Genomic DNA, 24393 nt, shown 5'->3' with positions numbered 1-24393 from the left:
CAGCAGAAAAGCCTACCTCGCATAAGTAGGATGTGGCAAAAGGAAGAAGTATTGCCAGGGCTCTCTTTGTCCACTCCAATCCAAAATGCAGCCAGGGTCTTTGAATTAAACTGCAGCCTCTTAATTGAATCAGAGGTAAGATCAATGAACTGTTCCTCCTCAGATGTGTGTCAGCAGGGGGTGTTGCACTGAAGGGGTCACGGATCCAGTCATTCTTTGGAATCTTGCACCAGGAAATATCTCTGGAAATGTCTCTGAAGGGCAGACATGTGTTCTTTTATGCATGGGATCACTGTATTCTGCAGCTTGTTGTCTTCAATGAATGATTTCAAATTCTCAAACGAGTCCACGTTTCCATCTTTCACTCGCTGCTTCCACATTTCAAGTTTTCTGACAAATGATGTGACTTTATCTGTCAGATGTGGGAGGTGAGTGTTTGTGCCCTGCATCTGCAAATTTAGTTCATTGAGTTTCAGGAACATGTCACTGAGGTATGCCAGTTTCATGAGAAAGTTGTTACAGTTAAATTTGTTGGTAAGATCACTGCCCTCTTCCTTCAAAAAGATGCGGATCTCATCTCGCAGTTCAAAGACCCTGGATAGCATCTTCCCACGTGACAGCCATCGGGACTTGCTGTGATACAAAACGGCTGTGTGGTCGGAGCCCATTTCTTCACACAGTGCCGAAAAAATCTGGGCTTTCACAGGTCGTGTTTTGATGTAGTTGACTGTGGTGATGACATCAGTACGGTGTACATTTTAGGACATCATCAGGTATCAGACAAAAAATTGTCAGGTGTCAGTTGTCAAAAAAAAAATTGTCAGGTATCAGAAAAAAAATTGACAGGTGTCAGTTGTCAAAAAAAAAATTGTCAGGTATCAGAAAAAAAATTGTCAGGTGTCAGTTGTCAAAAAAAAAAAAAGTCAGGTATCAGAAAAAAAATTGTCAGGTGTCAGAAAAAAAATTGTCAGGCGTCAGAAAAAAATTTGTCAGGTGTCAGAAAAAAAGTTGTCAGGTGTCAGAAAAAAAATTGTCAGGTGTCAGAAAAAAAGTTGTCAGGTGTCAGAAAAAAAGTTGTCAGGTGTCAGAAAAAAAGTTGTCAGGTGTCAGAACACAAGGTACCAGAGAGAAAATCTTCCTGCAGGTGGCGCTGTTGTCATGTCCCACCCGAATTGATTTCCAAATACGTCATCAACGTGTGACCGTGGGAGAGCGTAAGGTCATTGACCTCACCGGAGTTTTACCGTGGTTCAGGCTCCTAACGACACAAGGTAAGTTTAACTTTTTCTCCCTTTTGTTCATATTTTTGCCACAGTTGTGTTATATTAAGTTGCAGTTATGTTGTGAAAGTTACATATCAGAGACGGAAAGCCAGTTTTGTACGAAACCAAATCAGTACTATTTTTGTCTGGCTAATTCATTCTAGCTAGCGACAGTGGTGAAACGTGATTCAAATTTAAACTGTTCAGTAATTGTTTTGTATACATTTCAGCAAATGGACAAGCTGAAAGCTTACGAGCAGCTTAAAAAAGACCTTGAAAATGGTAATCCAACACTTTATTAAATTTTTTGGTAATGTTTGCAAGTTAATTTTTTTAACTGCAAAGAAAATAGAGGTTCTTTTCATGGTACTCCAGCAGCTGTTAAAAGGATCATGTGTGGCCAACAAGGGATGGAGGACAGCGACATTCATCATGAGATAAATGTTTCACTGTAAGAACTTTGACACACTTTTTTTTTTTCATTGTCAAAATCGATTCTTCCTCAAGCTGTAACATAATATGCCTCTATTTTGTTTTTTTTATTCGGACATGTTTCTGTTTTATTAGGAGACTGTCTAACCCCAACATCGTCAGACTCATGGCAGTTGCCCGCACTGAGTCCTGCTTTTTGTTGGCAGCTGAATACATTCATGGCGCAACCCTGCAGCAAGTGCTTCACACAGACAGCTGCTTGGTGAAGGTACCAATACTCATAATTTTATGTTTAATACATTTAGGTAGATGTGAATAATCTTAATACCCTCATATTAAAAAAGAACTTTTTATTGCTGGCATTTGTTTAAATATGTACTTGAAACCATCTTTGTGTACAACATATAAAAAGACTGACATGTTAGATTGTCACACCTGGCTACGCATTGTTTTATTAATATTATATATTGTCTTGATAGCTTGAAGGGGATGATGCCGGTTTCATATCACTCAGCCAGCAAATGTCATGGTAAGCCATATTGTATTTTTCTTTTTCTCCACTTTGTTTTTGAAGATCAAAATAAAAATAGTATATTATTTATTTAACTTTATTCTCTTCAGTCTATTAAACACTACATTTGAACAATGAGAAACTTTTCTGGCATATTCATATAAAGGATTTTTAAGTAAGAAGCCTTACATTGTTTCTTTAATAGTCCAATTTTTCTTTAATATGTTGGTTCTTGCACACCTACAAAATTCCCAAACATGTTGTAAGTTTAGGCTTTACAAACTGAAAGTTTCTATTATTTTATTAGTCTGTACCACTTGCTTAAGTGGAATGGGGATTAAAAAATGCACAGGACTATAAAACCGGGTTGGATCATTAACCAATCTGTTAATTTTAATGTTGGGTATAATAAACAATCTCAGAATAAATCTGCAGTGATTGGGTGATCTGGGTGCTAAAAGCTTTGAGGGTTTTTTTTTTTTTTCCCCAATTATGAGCTGTGGTCTTTGGAATGACATTTTTGATAACATTTGTGAAATTTTAGACAACCTGGTAAGTTCTCATATGTATACCTTATAGGTTCACCACCCTTCTAAGAAGGCAGTCCTGACAGACTGGGGCATGGCAAACATAAGAGACACTGTGATGCTTCGTCAAGGGAGTAAGTTAAATGACTAAAGTACAACTTATTTATTAACTACTGTTCACCTCTTTCATATCAAAGAAGTGTATTTTTTGCTACACATGTTTTATTTGTGGGCACTGAATAGACGATGCTTTTAGTGTAATTGCCACATAAAAAGATTTAGTACTTTACTGGTTAATTACTTTTGTTCAGTGTAAGACGTGGGTGATCAATTAGACTGTTGTTGTTACACTTAACCTTTCAAGATATGATGATAATAACATTGTTCAACAAAGGCTTAAAACAAAAGGAAATCAGCTGTGCACTGAATTCATATGGGCATAAAATAAGGTAAGTCTGCATTTCAACAGTTTCCGTGACAACTCTCTAAAATGACAAAACATGCAGTTTGCATTTAATATAATGTAAGTCTGTGTTGTCATTTAACAGTGAGAGGCATCTGAGACGAGTTTTAAAACTTCTAGGGTTGAAGCGAAGATGCCCCCAACGACCTTTTACTGAAATCCACAAAGCTGTGGAGGTAAGCGTTAAAACATCAGTGCAAAAAATATATATTTTCCTGAAGTCTGTGTCATGAGCTATTGTAGAAACAATAAATGTTATTTTCTGTAGTGATTTAAAAAAAAAAAACATTCAATTGTCTGTTTGTTTGTTTTTTAGAGTGAGATGAAACAGTGGTCTCCTGAACAAGGAATCAGGGCAATGGTAAAGCGGGTAAGGGATGTCAGAGGAGTGCGGCCTTGTTACAGGTTGGTTAAATAGTGTGTATATAATCAAGTATTCTCTTGCTTTACTGTTGAGCTCAGAGTAAAATCTATTGTTACTGTAGAGACGATGTTGCTAATATAATGAGGTATATGGATGCAAGTGGTCTTCAGAGGAGATCTCCTGGAAAGAAGAAAATTCCCCGTCGGAATTACATCAGCCGTGGTCCAAATGACACATGGCACATTGATGGTATTTATTTTATCTTTTCAATTAACCTTCCAAACATGTTTTGATGGTACTTCTGTTGAAACAAATTGTAATTATTATTTGTTGTTTCATATAGGCAATGATAAACTGAAGTTCTTTGGAATGTGGATACATTTGGGGATTGATGGGTAGGTTTGAATATGGCATTCGCTACTTAATTTATTATATTCAGTGATAGTACAAAGTTGCTTCAAGATAAGGATGTGCGGTAAACTGAGGTGTTATCTCTCCTGAGTAGTCTAGGGCAGGGATGGGCAAGTCCAGGCCTCGAGGGCCGGTGTCCTGCAGGTTTTAGATGTGTCCTTGATCCACAGCTGATTCAAATGGCTAAATTACCCTCACAACATGTTTTGTAGTTCTCCAGAGGCCTGGTAATGAACTAATCATTTTATTCAAGTGTGTTTACCCAGGGTGATATCTAAAACATGCAGGACACTGGCCCTCGAGGTCTGGATTTGGCCAAGCCTGGTCTAAGGGACCAAGATAAAGTATGAATAGTGAAGGAGGATTCAAGATGGCGGTTTTTAAAAGGCTTATTTCCTGCTAGTCTTAAAGTTCCATTTCAGACTGGCAGTTAATTTCAGGGAGGGCCAAGACCAACACAACAAACAAAACATCCCTGATATAAAGTAAACAGAATTTAACTCCAAAGAAAATAAAATGTACAATTTACGATAACCTACCTAACCAACACATAAACAGGAGAATACAAGGGATTACAAAACAAAAGGCAGCTCTCCCCTCGCGTCAGTCTGAACACAGTCAAGAGTCACATTCAATTCCAAAGGCATGTAAGCCTACACAACTATGGCAGTCAAAATGGCCGGAGGAACCAGATACAACGCCTAGACATAATACAATGGAAAACCAGCATACTCTTGGGGAATGTAACAAAAACCAAACATAGTGCCAAAACATGATTAAATCATATGTACAAGTGGCCACTTTTCTGTTTCTTTCTTTTCAGATTTTCCAGGAAGGTTCTATGGCTAAAGGTGGGCACATCCAACCGCAAGCAAAACTTTGTGGCCAGATACTTCTTTGAGGCTGTTCAAGAACAGGGTGGTATGCAATATACTAAAAAATGGGGGGTTAAAAAAGATTACATTTTGTTAATAAATTTATTTTTTCATCATTCACTAATTATCTTCAGTTTGTGTCTTTAGGCTGTCCTCAAATGATTCGGGGGGACAGAGGAAAGGAGAACCTTGTTGTGGGTCAAATGCAGATGGCATTTCACATGCGAGATCTTGGGAATCAGGCATGGAGGTGCTTCAGAATGGGGACATCAGTGCACAACCAGGTATGTCTTTAAGCTGGTAAATGACTATTTCTAAAGTAACAACCTGACAACAAAACTGATAATGTCATGTTTCTGTTGTTTAGAGAGCTGAATGTTTCAACAGTATTTTAAAGCAGACATGGATTAAGAAATGGCTGACAACATTTGAGGTAAAGCAAATCTTTCACCTGTAAAACCTATTAACAAAGACTAGCCATCCAAATTTCGTTAAACATACGATGGATTAGTTTATCTGAAAACACAAGGCCAGAATCTGTGTTTATGTACATCTGTACCTTTTCACTAATGAAATTCTCACCTTCACAACTTGTGTCTTTTTCAAAACAACATGCGTAGGCCATGATGGAGTCTGGGATCCTTGAACTGGACAATCCTGTGCACATGTAAGTCAATATTTTTAGACATGAAAAATAATCAAGCAGCAGTATGAAAGTATGTGGTCTAGGAATGCCTTTGTTTTTTGAGTACTGATTAAAATTTAGCTTTTACTTATTCTACCTCAAAGAAGCAGATGAACATATTAATTTTTTAATTCTCCTTTTTCATAGCAACTGCTTGCAGTACTCACACTTGCCACTGCTTCAAAGAGACTTAAAAACGGAGCAAACAGTTTGGAACACCCATGACATCCGCAAGCAACGCAATGCACCTGGTCCATTTGGGAAACCCGACCTTCTGTTTACCTCACCACCTCCTGGTATGTCATTTGAAAGCCTGTGGGGTTTTATTTTTTTGTTTGTTTTTTAACTTTCATTAGTTTACTTTTACTTTGATATAGCACTCTTCACAGGATAAAAACCACAAAGTGGCTTCACAATAATATAAAACAGATAAACATAAAACAGCACAATCGAACATACAGAATAAATGCAATCAAGGAAACGTAATGATGGAGGCAGAGCATTCCATGACCTGGGAGCCACCGCTTTGGAAGATCTATTGCCTCTGGTCTTCTGGTGGGACTACTAACAGCCATTGATTAGATGATCACAGGCTGGGAGAGGGAGCGTGGGGGTTCTATAAGATCAGAAATTAAGGCAGGAGCTTCACGATTCGGAGCATTGAAAGTCATTACTAAAATTTTAAAATGAATTTTCTAAAATATACTGGAAGCCAGTGTAATGAGCGTAAAACTGTTATAATGTGCTTTCTCTTTTGTGTCTTCCGAAGAAGCCTACTTGTAGTACAATAAGAGATTTCTGAATTTCTACTGTCAATACTAAAATGGCTTCATATTGACACCTTTAACTAAAAATGTATCTAATTGTTTGAGTGATATTTCCATCTTTAAGTTTCTGTAATAACATCTGTAAACACTGACTGCTTCTTATACAGGTTCTAGAACAGCTTTGTCATTATTCATTTATTTTTAACATTCAAAGTGAACATCTTTTCAATATTGTCTTTCATTCGCAGGATATGGCAATGTGCTGCACATTGTTGACCCAGACCTTTTAGACTATGCCAAGCAATTAATCTGTGAGAGGGAAGAGCCTTCACTGGTAGCAAACCAGGAATTCAGAGACATGTGCCAGAACATTTTAGAAAACAGCCAGTTTCCCTGCACACCTGATGGTTGCCTTGCTGCATACCTCATGCTAGTCCAAGAGCTCACAACTGCCATGAACAGAAATGCAGTTCCTACACTTTCTACGTTTGCCGAGGCAAATGACATATACATCTTTCTGAAGAGAGAGAGGATGGAAGGTGCACCAGTAAACATTTCCAATGACCAATAAAATCATACAACAGTGTTTGTTAACATTTATTTATCCTTGTTTAAAATCAACAGGTAATTTGAAAACTGTCTGACCAACAAAATGTACAATAAAATGTTGAAATACAATTGACAAGGTGCCATCTTTCATAATGATTCAGTGTTTCATTTACCACAACTTTTGTTAACAATAATGTAGAACATAATTCACATTGAAAGACTTTTGAACTGCAGACTGTAGCAACATTACCACTTGTAGCCATATCGGCTCGTAAGATCAAGGCCTGACTTGAGAAACTTAACAACATCAGATGCGGAAGGCCTTGAGTCTGGGTCATAGCTCACCAAACCACCAAGAAAACTGTTTTTGTCACTGAGATGTGATAGGGCATGTGGTGGGGTTTTGGTGGCCATTAGTGCAGCCAGTTCTCTTTGTTTTTTAACCATCCACGGAGCGGAACCCGTCAGGATCTCCAGATATGTGGCTCCGAGGGACCACATGTCTGTCTGGAACGAGGCCTCTTCAAACATCAGTATGCATTCAGGGGCCATGTAAAGATATGTGCCACCAGCTGGACCAGTAGCCTGGGCAGTGAACTTACTCCCTTGACGAAGCATCACAGTGTCTCTTATGTTTGCCATGCCCCAGTCTGTCAGGACTGCCTTCTTAGAAGGGTGGTGAACCTATAAGGTATACATATGAGAACTTACCAGGTTGTCTAAAATTTCACAAATGTTATCAAAAATGTCATTCCAAAGACCACAGCTCATAATTGGGGAAAAAAAAAAAAAACCCTCAAAGCTTTTAGCACCCAGATCACCCAATCACTGCAGATTTATTCTGAGATTGTTTATTATACCCAACATTAAAATTAACAGATTGGTTAATGATCCAACCCGGTTTTATAGTCCTGTGCATTTTTTAATCCCCATTCCACTTAAGCAAGTGGTACAGACTAATAAAATAATAGAAACTTTCAGTTTGTAAAGCCTAAACTTACAACATGTTTGGGAATTTTGTAGGTGTGCAAGAACCAACATATTAAAGAAAAATTGGACTATTAAAGAAACAATGTAAGGCTTCTTACTTAAAAATCCTTTATATGAATATGCCAGAAAAGTTTCTCATTGTTCAAATGTAGTGTTTAATAGACTGAAGAGAATAAAGTTAAATAAATAATATACTATTTTTATTTTGATCTTCAAAAACAAAGTGGAGAAAAAGAAAAATACAATATGGCTTACCATGACATTTGCTGGCTGAGTGATATGAAACCGGCATCATCCCCTTCAAGCTATCAAGACAATATATAATATTAATAAAACAATGCGTAGCCAGGTGTGACAATCTAACATGTCAGTCTTTTTATATGTTGTACACAAAGATGGTTTCAAGTACATATTTAAACAAATGCCAGCAATAAAAAGTTCTTTTTTAATATGAGGGTATTAAGATTATTCACATCTACCTAAATGTATTAAACATAAAATTATGAGTATTGGTACCTTCACCAAGCAGCTGTCTGTGTGAAGCACTTGCTGCAGGGTTGCGCCATGAATGTATTCAGCTGCCAACAAAAAGCAGGACTCAGTGCGGGCAACTGCCATGAGTCTGACGATGTTGGGGTTAGACAGTCTCCTAATAAAACAGAAACATGTCCGAATAAAAAAAACAAAATAGAGGCATATTATGTTACAGCTTGAGGAAGAATCGATTTTGACAATGAAAAAAAAAAAGTGTGTCAAAGTTCTTACAGTGAAACATTTATCTCATGATGAATGTCGCTGTCCTCCATCCCTTGTTGGCCACACATGATCCTTTTAACAGCTGCTGGAGTACCATGAAAAGAACCTCTATTTTCTTTGCAGTTAAAAAAATTAACTTGCAAACATTACCAAAAAATTTAATAAAGTGTTGGATTACCATTTTCAAGGTCTTTTTTAAGCTGCTCGTAAGCTTTCAGCTTGTCCATTTGCTGAAATGTATACAAAACAATTACTGAACAGTTTAAATTTGAATCACGTTTCACCACTGTCGCTAGCTAGAATGAATTAGCCAGACAAAAATAGTACTGATTTGGTTTCGTACAAAACTGGCTTTCCGTCTCTGATATGTAACTTTCACAACATAACTGCAACTTAATATAACACAACTGTGGCAAAAATATGAACAAAAGGGAGAAAAAGTTAAACTTACCTTGTGTCGTTAGGAGCCTGAACCACGGTAAAACTCCGGTGAGGTCAATGACCTTACGCTCTCCCACGGTCACACGTTGATGACGTATTTGGAAATCAATTCGGGTGGGACATGACAACAGCGCCACCTGCAGGAAGATTTTCTCTCTGGTACCTTGTGTTCTGATACCTGACAATTTTTTTTTGACAACTGACACCTGACAATTTTTTTTCTGACACCTGACAACTTTTTTGTCTGACACCTGACAATTTTTTTTCTGACACCTGACAATTTTTTGTCTGACACCTGACAATTTTTTTTCTGATACCTGACAATTTTTTTTTCTGACACCTGACAATTTTTTTTCTGACACCTGACAATTTTTTTTCTGATACCTGACTTTTTTTTTTTTTTGACAACTGACACCTGACAATTTTTTGTCTGATACCTGACAATTTTTTTTTGACAACTGACACCTGACAATTTTTTTTCTGATACCTGACAATTTTTTTTTTGACAACTGACAATTTTTTTTTTGACAACTGACACCTGACAATTTTTTGTCTGATACCTGACGATGTCCTAAAATGTACACCGTACATCAGTCATTACGTTACTCAGCTCAGGTCTGAGCTGTTTAGACGCCAGTGCTTCGCGGTGTATCATACAGTGCGTCCACTGCACATTGGGGGAGACGCGCTTGATGAGTGCTTGCAGCGCTTGCAGTGCAAATCCCCACACAGTCCTCCCATTTCAGCTCGACCTCTTTTAAGTAAGAGTCTATGATTTTAAACAGTTCTTCTGCAGTGGCTCTGGTAGGAACTTGTTTGCAGAAAAGTAATTCCTCCCTCATCCATCAATGAATCTGACATACACAGCAAAATCTCCAGTGTTAAATTAACACTAGAGAGTGTCTATATGGGTCCACACCTCTGAGTGTTAAATACAACACTGTTGAGTGTTAAATTAACACTTTTGACAGTGTTATATGTTTAAAAGTAACCTAGTCAGTTTTGAAGATTAACAATGGCTAACACTGAGTAGTGTTGATTTTCTAACACTAGAATATTTCTAACATTTTGAGTTATTTTCCAGTGTTAGAAAATCAGCACTGCTCAGTGTTAGCCATTGTTAATCTTCAAAACTGACTAGGTTATGAAAACAACTTAGGACTTTTGCCTACCATATGTATAGATACTTTTGCTCATAAAATTGTCATGTTATGGGCATAAAAAGTTCTTAAACACAGGTTTAACCATTTTAGCACACACCTTGGAGATGGTCCCCATAATTTTTCTTCCAGCCCTCCACCTTTGCTTCTAAAGATCTCCATCATGCATGGAGTGTACAAGTCTAGCTCAAAAAAGAATGTAGATAGCAGCGGTACTGTCGATATGGGCAGGAATTCCTTGTCAATCTGAAAAACAGATTAATAATAACAACAACAATACTACTACTACTACTAATAATAATAATAATAATTATAATATAAATAATATGTCAAACATATGAAACTAACCTGATATTGTTGAGGAGGTATAAGAATCTCAGAACACGGGAATGTGGCTTTATTTTTCAACGTATTTCTGGGGAGAGAAATTATTTAATTAAAATATAATTATTACTCTTGATGAATTTGTGTTAATATCTACATACTGTGAAATGTGAAGACTGTTAGTCAGCCTTAATGCAGAGAGCAGAGAAACTATGACCCGAACAATGATCCACCTAAATCATTCTGAATTCAAAAACTAATTGAAGATATTACAAAAAACAGAAAATACACATGCAATTATTGTGACAGATTTTCTCTTTCTCCTTGTTATTAATTCCGCAAAACACTGGTATAGTTGAATTCAACCCTTCATCTATCCAGTTAATGCGGTTGTTCCCTTACTAAACTCCACTGACAAAAACAGCAATTTTAAGTACAGCATCATAAAAATCACCAAAACTACTTCAGTCAGTCTTACCACTGCTACCAACAATCACCAACTCCGGTTAAGGAGAAAGTAACCCTTCATTCAAGGAGTTATATGCGAAGACATTACTCTACGCGGCTTTCCCGCCGACATGACACTCTTCAAAGTTAGCTAACTCCAGAGAAAAAACAGTGCTAACCATGCAGATAACCATGAAACACACCTCATTCAAAGTCAACAGACACAAAAACCGAACTTACCAAAATAGCCTCATCAGTTTTTGCTCTGTTGCAACAATTAGCCACTCCGGTTAAGTTGGAAAGAAAATTCAAATTCACGACTTACATGTGAAAAGTGTTTGGCTCCACACACTCCCTGATATATAAAGCTCCTCTAAGTTACCACTTAGAGGTAAAACATTTAACCAATAGTATTTATCTCTCACACTCCTAACCTAAATAAATATATAAAGAGATATGTGAATAACTTACCTTACTGTCAAGTATACCAAAGGAGTAACTCCACATGCGCTCGTCAACTCTCAACGGACTCTTCCGCATCCGGTGGGCGTAGAGCATGCGCAATGCATGACGCTATCTGAGTCGTTGGTTTGATGGACCTCATTCTCATTGGATTGCCATGAATGAATTTAACTCATCAGAATTTTCTTTGACTCATATTCAACAAAAAAGAATGAATCATTTAATACCCATAAAAATGATTTCTTCATGTAATGTAAACATATTACTGCTTTGCTAATCAAACACATGCCCTAGTTGATTTTTTTGAGTGTGGTTTAAATCTTATCTCTCAGACAGACCGTTCTCCGTTGCTATAGGGGAACACACCTTGGCCTCTGCCCCAATTTACAGTGGTGTGCCTCAGGGGTCTGTGCTCGGTCCAGTTATTTTCTCCTTGTACATGCTGCCGTTGGGATTAATAAAAAAAAATATATATATATATATATAACATCTCCTTCCACTGTTATGCCATTGATATCCAAATTTATTCGCCTTTAACCCTGATGCACCCGCCAGGGGGAGAGCGGCGGGGTCGGGGGATGCGGGTCCCCCACGGAGGGAGGGAGGGAGGGAGGGAGGAGGTTGGGGTCGCGAGATCCCCCCGATGGGATGGGGATGGGGATGGGATGGCGGGCTCGGGGGATGCGGGTCCCCCGCGGAGGGAGGGAGGAGGTTGGGGTCGCGAGATCCCCCCCGATGGGATGGGGATGGGATGGGATAGGATGGGATGGGATGGCGGGGTCGGGGGATGCGGGTCCCCCGCGGAGGGAGGGAGGGAGGGAGGGAGGAGGTTGGGGTCGCGAGATCCCCCCCGATGGGATGGGGATGGGATGGGATGGGATGGCGGGCTCGGGGGATGCGGGTCCCCCGCCGAGGGAGGGAGGGAGGGAGGGAGGAGGTTGGGGTCGCGAGATCCCCCCCCCCCCGATGGGATGGGGATGGGATGGGATGGGGATTGGATGGGATGGGATTGGAGAGAGAGAGAGAGAGAGAGAGAGAGAGAGAGAGAGAGAGAGAGAGAGAGATATAAAGTCTTGTAAAAAGGTGGTCGAGAAACACCCCGGCGAAAGCAGAAGAAGACGAAGAAGAAGAAGAAGAAGATAATGTCACGCACTAGACCGTGGGAGCCAAAGAGCACTAAGGTCGGTACAGGCGGATCGCAATCGCCAGCGGTGTCCTCCTCCTCCTCCTCCTCCCGCTCACCATCACCGTCGCCATCGCCATCGCATTTGGCGTACGCTGCGTGGTCGGCTCCGGTGGCTCCGTTGTTGCGACCGGCCACGTTTCGCTATCGAGGGCTAGGGGTCGAGGAAGACCAAGAGCAGCGGCAGCAGCGGCAGCAGCGGCAGCAGCAGCAGCAGCAGCAGCAGCAGCAGCTACAGGAGAACTTGGAGGAGGACGAGAGCAAGGAAGAGGAGCAAGAGGCCGAGGGGGACGACAACGACGACCCGACGGCCCGAACGCTCGCAGACGACGAGGAGGAGAGCCACTCGGAGGATCAGGAGGACGAAAACGATGGGGTGGGTAGTTGCGAGGAAGACGATCGCGGTTACGAAATGGCGTCGCAACTCTGCCAGGACGGCGGCTCGCAAGGCGAGTCGAACCGCCGAGAGGGAGAGGAAGAAGAAGCAGGCGCCGACCCACCGGGGCGGGGGACTCGGGAGATTTGGCAAGAGGACGACGCCGGCCGCGCTGCAGGTGGCGTTCATGATCCTGGGCGCGATCGCGGCCGCGGCGCTGTCGGTGAAACTCGCGACGCTGATGTAGCCGACGATTACGACTACGACGATGACGAAGAAGACAAAGACTATGAAGAAGAAGAAGAAGAAGAAGAAGAAGAAGAAGAAGAAGAAGACGTCCTCGCCGATGATGATGATGATGATGATGATGAAGAAGAAGAAAAAGAAGAAGACAAAGACTATGAAGAAGAAAAAAAAGAAGAAGAAGAAGAAGACAAAGACAAAGACTATGAAGAAGAAGAAGAAGAAGAAGAAAAAGAAGACATCCTCGCCAATGATGATGAAGAAGAAGAAGAAGAAGAAGAAAAAGAAGAAGAAGAAGAAGAAGACAAAGACAAAGACTATGAAGAAGAAGAAGAAGACATCCTCGCCAATGATGATGAAGAAGAAGAAGAAGAAGAAGAAGAAGAAGACGTCCTCGCTGATGATTATAACGATGACGATGAAGAAGACAAAGACTATGAAGAAGAAGAAGAAGAAGAAGAAGAAGAAGAAGAATTAGAAGAAGAAGACGACGACCTCGACCCGCCGGGACGAGGCCCCACCGAAGAGGCCGTGGCGGCGGCGCGAGACGAGGCCTCCGCGTTCATGGCCTACTTTCCGCCGGAGATAGAGGACTCGGTGATCGCCATGACCAACCTGGAAGCGGGCAGGCGCAGGCCCGCCATCGACGGATGGAAGCCCATGGGCCGCGTCGAGTTCCGAGCCTACCTGGGGCTGCTCGTGCTCGCCGGCGTGTACAGGTCCCGGGGAGAGGCCTGCGAGAGCCTGTGGGACGCCGAGAGCGGCAGGTCCGTGTTCAGAGCCACGATGCCGCTCAAGACCTTTCGAGCCTACTCGAGCGCGCTGCGCTTCGACGACAGGGAGACCAGAAGGGCCGGGCGAGGCGAAGGCGAGGGCGAGGGCGAGGGCGGCGATAGCTGCTACGACAAACTGGCCCCCATCAGAGCCGTGTGGGACGAGTGGTGCGCGAGGTTGCCCGCCATGTACCGCCCGGGACCGGAGGTCACCGTCGACGAGAGACTGGTGCCGTTCAGAGGTACGTACGTACTATGTGGTGTGTGTGTGTGTGTGTGTGTGAGACTGGGGGAAGAGAGGAGGAATAGGAGCGGGAATGACGAAAACGGGCTAGCTCGCTGCTCTGTTGCATACTCGTGTTGGGTTCCGCGTTTGTGCTGCTTTCGCATGACTCTTTATGTCTATGAAGCTATGAAGCTATGAAGTCTATGACTCTTTATGTCTATGAAGCTATGAAGCTATGAAGTCTATGACTCTTTATGTCTTTGTATCTATGAAGCGCCTTGAGGCGACTTTTGTTGTGATTTGGCGCTATATAAATAAAATTGAATTGAATTGAATGTCTTCTCCTTGCGTTTCTGCCCCAATCTCCCCCCACACTTTCCCACATCTCTCTCTCTCTCTCTCTCTCTCTCTCTCTCTCTCTCTCTCTCTCTCCATCCATCCATCAGGACGGTGTCCGTTCAGACAGTACATGCCCAGCAAGCCGGCCAGGTACGGGATCAAGATATGGGTGGCGTGCGACGCGCGTTCCAGCTACGCGTGGAAGATGCAAGTCTACACCGGCAAGCCCGACAAGCGCGGCCCTCCCGAAAAGCACCTGGCCACTCGAGTGGTCGTGGACCTCACCGAGGGACTGACTCCGGGACGCAACGTCACGTGCGACAACTTTTTCACCTCGCGCGAGCTCGCCGATAGGCTCTATCGCGAGAGAGGCCACACCGTGCTGGGCACTCTGCGGTCGAACAGACCCGAGATCCCCAGAGAGCTGCGCTGCGTCAAGGGCAGGCCCGTGGGCTCCGTCGAATCCGTGGTACTCGGCGGCTCCGCGGGACGAGGGGGAGGAAGAGGAGGACGAGAAGGAGGAGGAGGAGGAGGAGGAGGAGGAGGGCCCGACACGATCATCCTCTCCTACGTGGCCAAGAAGAACAAGAACGTGCTGCTCCTCACCACAGCTCCTCGTTATTACCACCATCGCTCCGGCCCCGAGCCCCGGCCTAGCCGCCGCATCAGCAACAGCAGCAGCAACAGCAGCGGCGGCAGCAGCAACAGAAGCGGCGCGAAACCGCCCTTGGTGCTGCATTACAACCGCACCAAGGGAGGAGTGGACAACCTGGACAAGGTCGTGAGCACGTACAGCTGCAGGAGAAAGACCCGCAGGTGGCCCGTGGCCCTTTTCCACAACATGGTCGACGTGGCGGCCTACAACGCGTTCGTGCTGTGGAGGGAAATTCACCCCGACTGGATGCCGGGCAAGCTCAACAGACGACGGCTCTTCCTCGAGCGACTGGGCAAAGCGCTCGCGCGCCCCATGCTCGAAGCCAGGGCGGCTTTAGCGCGAGGACCGGGAGGAGGAGGAGGAGGAGGAGGCAGAGTCGCGGCCCGAGGCGCTACCGCCGAGGCAGCCTCTAACAACAACGCTACGCCACGCGACTCCTCTCCGGTCAAGAGGCGCAGGTGCCGCGTGTGTCCCAGGAGCAAAGACGTCAAGACCAAGATCCTGTGCCGCGAGTGCCGAGCGCACGTGTGTACAAACTGCGCCGTCACGTACTGTCCCAACTGCGCCGCTTCTTCTTCTTCTTCCCGCGACGCCGCTCCCCGGACGCCACCGACGCCGTGATAACACAAGCGCCCCAACGGTGGTCCCCTAGCGACCCACCCCCACCCCACCCCACCCTATCATCATCATCATCATCATCATCATCATCACACAATATATGCCCCCCGGGGGGTCCTAGTGACCCCAAACCTATCATCATCATCATCATCATCATCATCATCATCATCACATATGCCCCCCGGGGGGGTCCTAGTGACCCCAAACCTATCATCATCATCATCATCATCATCATCATCATCATCACATATGCCCCCCCGGGGGGGGTCCTAGTGACCCCAAACCTATCATCATCATCATCATCATCACATATGCCCCCCCGGGGGGGGTCCTAGTGACCCCAAACCTATCATCATCATCATCATCATCATCATCACATATGCCCGAGGGGGTCGCTAGGACCCCCACCCTAATCATCATAAAACACACATATCCCCCCCCCCAGGGGGTTACCAAGACCCCCCATCGCCACCACCACCATCATCAGGATCATCATCATCATCACACACACACACACACACACACTCATCATCATCACACACACACACACACACACACACACACACACACACTCATCATCATCATCATCACACACACACACACACACACACACACCTCGGGGGGTCACCACGACCCACGCCCCGAGAACAGGCGGGCGCACAAGGGTTAAGCGTAAAGCAGAGAGTGTGACACGACGATAGGCTGCCCGGCACACTAGCCGCGGTCTAATCTGTCGATTCTTCTACTGTTTGCGGGTACCACAGCCTAATCGTCGACGCCTTTCGCTTGTCATCAGCGTCGTTGGTGTGACACCACAGAAGACACTCTCCTTCGTGTCGTTCGGTCCGATAAACCTCGCCCATACGCGGCATCACGGTCATCCGATCGTCAACCACTCGCCCAAAGTCGCCTCGCTCGCCCTCGATGGAGACACACAGCAGTTTATCCCGTCGGTTTTCGTATTCGTGTTCCCCATACATGATGTCGGGTTTACGCGTATCCCCCGGCCGCCCAGGTTGCTTGACAACCCATTGCCATTTAAAGTATGTCTTGTAAGCAAGCCATAGCTTCCTCGAGAGGACCTCTGCGTCCGCCACCGTTTTGCCCTCGCCATCTAGCAGCAGGGTCATACTCCATCCCACACCAGTCACCCGATCCACGTGCACGTACCAACGAGCCCATCCGGCCATGAACGACTCGAGTTTACAATGAAACCAAAAGTCCACCATGTGAAAGCCGTCTAAGCACATGTCGCTCATGTCTTCCAGGTCCATGAGGGCAATGTGATGGGGTGCCATCGCATCCAACTCTTCCGGGCATTTGATCCTGTCCAACGTGTTAGCAGATAACATGTGTGTTTTCATGATGTCTTCAGCCCAAGGGCGGCACAGGAACCACACGCGGCGTATCTCGCTGTCCGGGAGCCCCGTCCTTGGGTGCACCAAACGTACGCTGTAGACCTGCGACATGACAGTATCTGTGTCTCCGTTACACACGGCCGCTGTCAACCCTTCGTCTCAAAGCGTCTGATGGCAGTTGTGGATCTGTCCAGGTTATAATACCGTTCTCAGTAGGGGTGAAACATCGAAGAACAACCCAGGCGGCCACCGACCTGTATTATATGTGCTATGCGTGCTGTTGTACTGGCACCGTGTGTCGTGTAGACGTACGGCTGCGGTACAAAACGCGACACGTATCCCAGCTTTTCTAGCGCTATTCACAACGGTGATGGTATCGACAATGGCGAACCTGGTGTACGCAGTAAGCGATCCAGCCCGTTCCTAAGTTGTCGCGTCCGAGCGCTGGTTCTACAGCCATCATCGGGGCCACCTATCCGAAAGTAATCGTGGTCAAACAACGCTCAACCGCTCGATGTCTTTTAGTGAAAGAGAACGACCTTAGAGGAAAACTCATGTACTGACACAATGAAGACCAAACGTCAAAGTCTGACTACTAGCCAGCCCCTTTTCCCCGTTCCGCACGACGACATACGTGGCTCACGATGGAGTCGTTCGATCGCAACGACAAGAAGAAGAAGAAGAAGAAGAAGAAGAAGAGGATTCGCCTCTCCCAAGCAGACCACGGTACGCTCGAAGAGCATGTACAGGAGGTGCGATCGACACCGGGAACAACAGAGCGCCTCGAACCAGTGCAGGGTTCACCCGAGAAGTACTGGGACAGATACAAAAGAAATGCAGCGGTTCAAGCCGTGGCTCCGTTCGACAAGACGTGCACATGTGCCGCTTGTAATGCTGCAAACAGCGCCCGCTACGCTCCCGACGTAGCCCACGAAATGGCACGGCGCAGAACAAACACGGCGAGACTCGTATTCCAGCACTACGAATGGATTTTCGATCCACCGCAACCAAGTAACCACCATCACGATCAATGAACAGTCGCAGCTATCCCCAACAAAGCACTTCGCCAAGGCGGTGGAACGGGACAGCGGACGTCGAGTAATGTCTTATGTCAATCGAGAGTGCACCGTTGTCTGTGTCGTTATCTGTCTCGTACCATTTGCTACCTTCCAATAGAATGTAATGTGATGATGACGAGGAATAAAGAGCAGTGGATGCAAAGATATCGTTCTACCATGCGTTGTTTTTTTTTTGTCTGTCACACAAGTTAGTGTCTCTGTCGACCGAGCGCCGCATCGAGAGATGCACAGAAATGGTCGCACACAACGCACAACATCAGTGCGATTGACATGCTAGTAACCACGATCGAATCCCACTAGCGCCAAGCAGGTCCGTGGTCCAGATACCCCGGGTATCCCCGGGTATCCCCAGGTATCCCCAGGTATCCCCCGCGAGCCCCACCTTTCCGTCTGCAACCGCGATCCTCCTCGCTGAAATAAGAGCGTTTTCGCGCAGGCTCTATGGCGCGCGGCCAACGGAGGCCGCTGTTAACCCTGATGCACCCGCCAGGGGGAGAGCGGCGGGGTCGGGGGATGCGGGTCCCCCACGGAGGGAGGGAGGGAGGGAGGAGGTTGGGGTCGCGAGATCCCCCCGATGGGATGGGGATGGGGATGGGATGGCGGGCTCGGGGGATGCGGGTCCCCCGCGGAGGGAGGGAGGAGGTTGGGGTCGCGAGATCCCCCCCGATGGGATGGGGATGGGATGGGATAGGATGGGATGGGATGGCGGGGTCGGGGGATGCGGGTCCCCCGCGGAGGGAGGGAGGGAGGGAGGGAGGAGGTTGGGGTCGCGAGATCCCCCCCGATGGGATGGGGATGGGATGGGATGGGATGGCGGGCTCGGGGGATGCGGGTCCCCCGCCGAGGGAGGGAGGGAGGGAGGGAGGAGGTTGGGGTCGCGAGATCCCCCCCCCCCCGATGGGATGGGGATGGGATGGGATGGGGATTGGATGGGATGGGATTGGAGAGAGAGAGAGAGAGAGAGAGAGAGAGAGAGAGAGAGAGAGAGAGAGAGAGAGATATATAAAGTCTTGTAAAAAGGTGGTCGAGAAACACCCCGGCGAAAGCAGAAGAAGACGAAGAAGAAGAAGAAGAAGATAATGTCACGCACTAGACCGTGGGAGCCAAAGAGCACTAAGGTCGGTACAGGCGGATCGCAATCGCCAGCGGTGTCCTCCTCCTCCTCCTCCTCCCGCTCACCATCACCGTCGCCATCGCCATCGCATTTGGCGTACGCTGCGTGGTCGGCTCCGGTGGCTCCGTTGTTGCGACCGGCCACGTTTCGCTATCGAGGGCTAGGGGTCGAGGAAGACCAAGAGCAGCGGCAGCAGCGGCAGCAGCGGCAGCAGCGGCAGCAGCAGCAGCAGCAGCAGCAGCTACAGGAGAACTTGGAGGAGGACGAGAGCAAGGAAGAGGAGCAAGAGGCCGAGGGGGACGACAACGACGACCCGACGGCCCGAACGCTCGCAGACGACGAGGAGGAGAGCCACTCGGAGGATCAGGAGGACGAAAACGATGGGGTGGGTAGTTGCGAGGAAGACGATCGCGGTTACGAAATGGCGTCGCAACTCTGCCAGGACGGCGGCTCGCAAGGCGAGTCGAACCGCCGAGAGGGAGAGGAAGAAGAAGCAGGCGCCGACCCACCGGGGCGGGGGACTCGGGAGATTTGGCAAGAGGACGACGCCGGCCGCGCTGCAGGTGGCGTTCATGATCCTGGGCGCGATCGCGGCCGCGGCGCTGTCGGTGAAACTCGCGACGCTGATGTAGCCGACGATTACGACTACGACGATGACGAAGAAGACAAAGACTATGAAGAAGAAGAAGAAGAGGAAGAAGAAGAAGAAGAAGAAGAAGAAGAAGAAGAAGAAGACGTCCTCGCCGATGATGATGATGATGATGATGATGAAGAAGAAGAAAAAGAAGAAGACAAAGACTATGAAGAAGAAAAAAAAGAAGAAGAAGAAGAAGACAAAGACAAAGACTATGAAGAAGAAGAAGAAGAAGAAGAAAAAGAAGACATCCTCGCCAATGATGATGAAGAAGAAGAAGAAGAAGAAGAAAAAGAAGAAGAAGAAGAAGAAGACAAAGACAAAGACTATGAAGAAGAAGAAGAAGACATCCTCGCCAATGATGATGAAGAAGAAGAAGAAGAAGAAGAAGAAGAAGACGTCCTCGCTGATGATTATAACGATGACGATGAAGAAGACAAAGACTATGAAGAAGAAGAAGAAGAAGAAGAAGAAGAAGAAGAAGAAGAATTAGAAGAAGAAGACGACGACCTCGACCCGCCGGGACGAGGCCCCACCGAAGAGGCCGTGGCGGCGGCGCGAGACGAGGCCTCCGCGTTCATGGCCTACTTTCCGCCGGAGATAGAGGACTCGGTGATCGCCATGACCAACCTGGAAGCGGGCAGGCGCAGGCCCGCCATCGACGGATGGAAGCCCATGGGCCGCGTCGAGTTCCGAGCCTACCTGGGGCTGCTCGTGCTCGCCGGCGTGTACAGGTCCCGGGGAGAGGCCTGCGAGAGCCTGTGGGACGCCGAGAGCGGCAGGTCCGTGTTCAGATCCACGATGCCGCTCAAGACCTTTCGAGCCTACTCGAGCGCGCTGCGCTTCGACGACAGGGAGACCAGAAGGGCCGGGCGAGGCGAAGGCGAGGGCGAGGGCGAGGGCGGCGATAGCTGCTACGACAAACTGGCCCCCATCAGAGCCATGTGGGACGAGTGGTGCGCGAGGTTGCCCGCCATGTACCGCCCGGGACCGGAGGTCACCGTCGACGAGAGACTGGTGCCGTTCAGAGGTACGTACGTACTATGTGGTGTGTGTGTGTGTGTGTGTGTGAGACTGGGGGAAGAGAGGAGGAATAGGAGCGGGAATGACGAAAACGGGCTAGCTCGCTGCTCTGTTGCATACTCGTGTTGGGTTCCGCGTTTGTGCTGCTTTCGCATGACTCTTTATGTCTATGAAGCTATGAAGCTATGAAGTCTATGACTCTTTATGTCTATGAAGCTATGAAGCTATGAAGTCTATGACTCTTTATGTCTTTGTATCTATGAAGCGCCTTGAGGCGACTTTTGTTGTGATTTGGCGCTATATAAATAAAATTGAATTGAATTGAATTGAATGTCTTCTCCTTGCGTTTCTGCCCCAATCTCCCCCCACACTTTCCCACATCTCTCTCTCTCTCTCTCTCTCTCTCTCTCTCTCTCTCTCTCTCTCTCTCTCTCTCTCCATCCATCCATCAGGACGGTGTCCGTTCAGACAGTACATGCCCAGCAAGCCGGCCAGGTACGGGATCAAGATATGGGTGGCGTGCGACGCGCGTTCCAGCTACGCGTGGAAGATGCAAGTCTACACCGGCAAGCCCGACAAGCGCGGCCCTCCCGAAAAGCACCTGGCCACTCGAGTGGTCGTGGACCTCACCGAGGGACTGACTCCGGGACGCAACGTCACGTGCGACAACTTTTTCACCTCGCGCGAGCTCGCCGATAGGCTCTATCGCGAGAGAGGCCACACCGTGCTGGGCACTCTGCGGTCGAACAGACCCGAGATCCCCAGAGAGCTGCGCTGCGTCAAGGGCAGGCCCGTGGGCTCCGTCGAATCCGTGGTACTCGGCGGCTCCGCGGGACGAGGGGGAGGAAGAGGAGGACGAGAAGGAGGAGGAGGAGGAGGAGGAGGAGGAGGGCCCGACACGATCATCCTCTCCTACGTGGCCAAGAAGAACAAGAACGTGCTGCTCCTCACCACAGCTCCTCGTTATTACCACCATCGCTCCGGCCCCGAGCCCCGGCCTAGCCGCCGCATCAGCAACAGCAGCAGCAACAGCAGCGGCGGCAGCAGCAACAGAAGCGGCGCGAAACCGCCCTTGGTGCTGCATTACAACCGCACCAAGGGAGGAGTGGACAACCTGGACAAGGTCGTGAGCACGTACAGCTGCAGGAGAAAGACCCGCAGGTGGCCCGTGGCCCTTTTCCACAACATGGTCGACGTGGCGGCCTACAACGCGTTCGTGCTGTGGAGGGAAATTCACCCCGACTGGATGCCGGGCAAGCTCAACAGACGACGGCTCTTCCTCGAGCGACTGGGCAAAGCGCTCGCGCGCCCCATGCTCGAAGCCAGGGCGGCTTTAGCGCGAGGACCGGGAGGAGGAGGAGGAGGAGGAGGCAGAGTCGCGGCCCGAGGCGCTACCGCCGAGGCAGCCTCTAACAACAACGCTACGCCACGCGACTCCTCTCCGGTCAAGAGGCGCAGGTGCCGCGTGTGTCCCAGGAGCAAAGACGTCAAGACCAAGATCCTGTGCCGCGAGTGCCGAGCGCACGTGTGTACAAACTGCGCCGTCACGTACTGTCCCAACTGCGCCGCTTCTTCTTCTTCTTCCCGCGACGCCGCTCCCCGGACGCCACCGACGCCGTGATAACACAAGCGCCCCAACGGTGGTCCCCTAGCGACCCACCCCCACCCCACCCCACCCTATCATCATCATCATCATCATCATCATCATCATCACACAATATATGCCCCCCGGGGGGTCCTAGTGACCCCAAACCTATCATCATCATCATCATCATCATCATCATCATCATCATCACATATGCCCCCCGGGGGGGTCCTAGTGACCCCAAACCTATCATCATCATCATCATCATCATCATCATCATCACATATGCCCCCCCGGGGGGGGTCCTAGTGACCCCAAACCTATCATCATCATCATCATCATCACATATGCCCCCCCGGGGGGGGTCCTAGTGACCCCAAACCTATCATCATCATCATCATCATCATCATCATCACATATGCCCGAGGGGGTCGCTAGGACCCCCACCCTAATCATCATAAAACACACATATCCCCCCCCCCAGGGGGTTACCAAGACCCCCCATCGCCACCACCACCATCATCAGGATCATCATCATCATCACACACACACACACACACTCATCATCATCACACACACACACACACACACACACACACACACTCATCATCATCATCATCACACACACACACACACACACACACACCTCGGGGGGTCACCACGACCCACGCCCCGAGAACAGGCGGGCGCACAAGGGTTAATTAATTCTGATGTCTCTGCTTCTTTGCAACCTCTGTTCAGCTGTCTTCATGAGGTACGTCCTCTTAGGTCCTCTTGCTAGCCATCTCTTGCTCACTGTAAGAAACCTCAGAGTGTTCCTGATTAGCTCTTTTAATCTAGAGAACCAGGTCTCCACAGTGGTAAAAAGCAGCTTTTACCAGTTGCGCCAGATATCTCAAGCAAAACCATTCCTTCCTTTAAAGGACCTTGAAAAGCTTATCCACGCATTTATCACGTCCAGACTGGACTACTGTAACTCCCTCTGCTTGGGCCTCCAACACTCTTCTCTTTACCAATTAGTTCAAAATGTAGCTGCATGTCTCTTAACAGATACTAAAACCTATGATCACATCTCTCCAGTTTTAGCCAACTTACATTGGCTCCCTGTTAAATATCATATAGATTTTAAAATTATTTTGTTTACTTTTAAAATTCTAAACAATTTAGCGCCCAGCTAACTATCCAAACTCCTGTATTTGTACAATCCCAATAGAACACTAAGATCTTCCAATCAGATGCTCCTAACGCAACTGAGGTCTTGTCTGAAGTCCAGAGGTGACCGGGCCTTTGCTACCGTAGCACCTAGACTCTGGAATAACCTCCCTGCTCATATTCGTACCTCCAAGTCTATCCAGTTTTTTTTAATTGCATCTGAAAACTTATCTCTTTACTTTGGCTTTTGATTCAAACTAGCAGACTATTATCTGGCTTGTTGTGTTGTCACCTATATTGTTTTTTGCCCTGTTCTTTCTTAACTGTTTTGTTTTAATTGTCTCATTCTATTGCTCTGTCTGACTGTGAAGCACTTTGGTTTTTAATATGTGCTACTATAGAAATAAATTTTGATTGATTGATTGATTGATTGACCTGAATAGAATTAGTAGGTCGTTAGCAAGAGTATAGGACTTTACTCCCTGCGAAAGTGGCCACCCATAACTCTACCCAATTAAATTTAAGTAAATGTAAGTGTTTGTAAAAATGTACTTTTATTGAACCATGTTCATTCACTCATGAGCTGCTGTAAAATGAATCAAATGGTTG

The 24393-nt window shown here is 46.9% G+C and overlaps 4 protein-coding genes across 4 annotated transcripts; 3 read left to right on the top strand and 1 right to left on the bottom strand.

Moving 5' to 3' along the window:
* The first annotated feature begins 3057 nt into the window (after nucleotides 1–3057).
* Nucleotides 3058–7608, top strand: LOC147314706 (uncharacterized). The gene is made up of 11 exons (XM_086261801.1): nucleotides 3058–3181; nucleotides 3281–3371; nucleotides 3512–3600; nucleotides 3681–3808; nucleotides 3903–3954; nucleotides 4794–4891; nucleotides 4993–5129; nucleotides 5213–5278; nucleotides 5466–5512; nucleotides 5678–5826; nucleotides 6546–7608. Exons 1-11 carry the CDS (start codon nucleotides 3099–3101, stop codon nucleotides 6866–6868), a joined length of 1263 nt encoding a protein of 420 aa, XP_086117927.1. The 5' UTR covers nucleotides 3058–3098; the 3' UTR covers nucleotides 6869–7608.
* Nucleotides 6408–8660, bottom strand: LOC147314705 (uncharacterized). The gene is made up of 4 exons (XM_086260404.1): nucleotides 8602–8660; nucleotides 8316–8485; nucleotides 8092–8102; nucleotides 6408–7530 (listed from the first exon to the last, which is right to left on the bottom strand). The coding sequence occupies exons 1-4, from the start codon at nucleotides 8658–8660 to the stop codon at nucleotides 7093–7095; spliced, it is 678 nt and encodes a 225-aa protein (XP_086116530.1). The 3' UTR covers nucleotides 6408–7092.
* Nucleotides 8661–12479: 3819 nt separating this feature from the next.
* LOC147314704 (uncharacterized) lies at nucleotides 12480–15842 on the top strand. Its single transcript, XM_086260210.1, has 2 exons — nucleotides 12480–14243; nucleotides 14674–15842. The coding sequence occupies exons 1-2, from the start codon at nucleotides 12569–12571 to the stop codon at nucleotides 15840–15842; spliced, it is 2844 nt and encodes a 947-aa protein (XP_086116336.1). The 5' UTR covers nucleotides 12480–12568.
* Nucleotides 15843–19327: 3485 nt separating this feature from the next.
* LOC147314703 (uncharacterized) lies at nucleotides 19328–22668 on the top strand. The gene is made up of 2 exons (XM_086260209.1): nucleotides 19328–21054; nucleotides 21500–22668. The coding sequence occupies exons 1-2, from the start codon at nucleotides 19356–19358 to the stop codon at nucleotides 22666–22668; spliced, it is 2868 nt and encodes a 955-aa protein (XP_086116335.1). The 5' UTR covers nucleotides 19328–19355.
* Nucleotides 22669–24393: the final 1725 nt, after the last annotated feature.

Source organism: Aulonocara sp. 'chitande type north' Nkhata Bay, linkage group LG14 (assembly GCF_057382095.1).
Source record: "Aulonocara sp. 'chitande type north' Nkhata Bay isolate Kocher_YH1m ecotype deep benthic linkage group LG14, A_spYH_male_GT1.1, whole genome shotgun sequence".
In the NCBI taxonomy this organism is placed as follows: Eukaryota; Metazoa; Chordata; class Actinopteri; order Cichliformes; family Cichlidae; genus Aulonocara; species Aulonocara sp. 'chitande type north' Nkhata Bay.
Note: the sequence above shows the minus strand (reverse complement) of the source record. Positions and strands in the feature narration are given on the sequence as shown.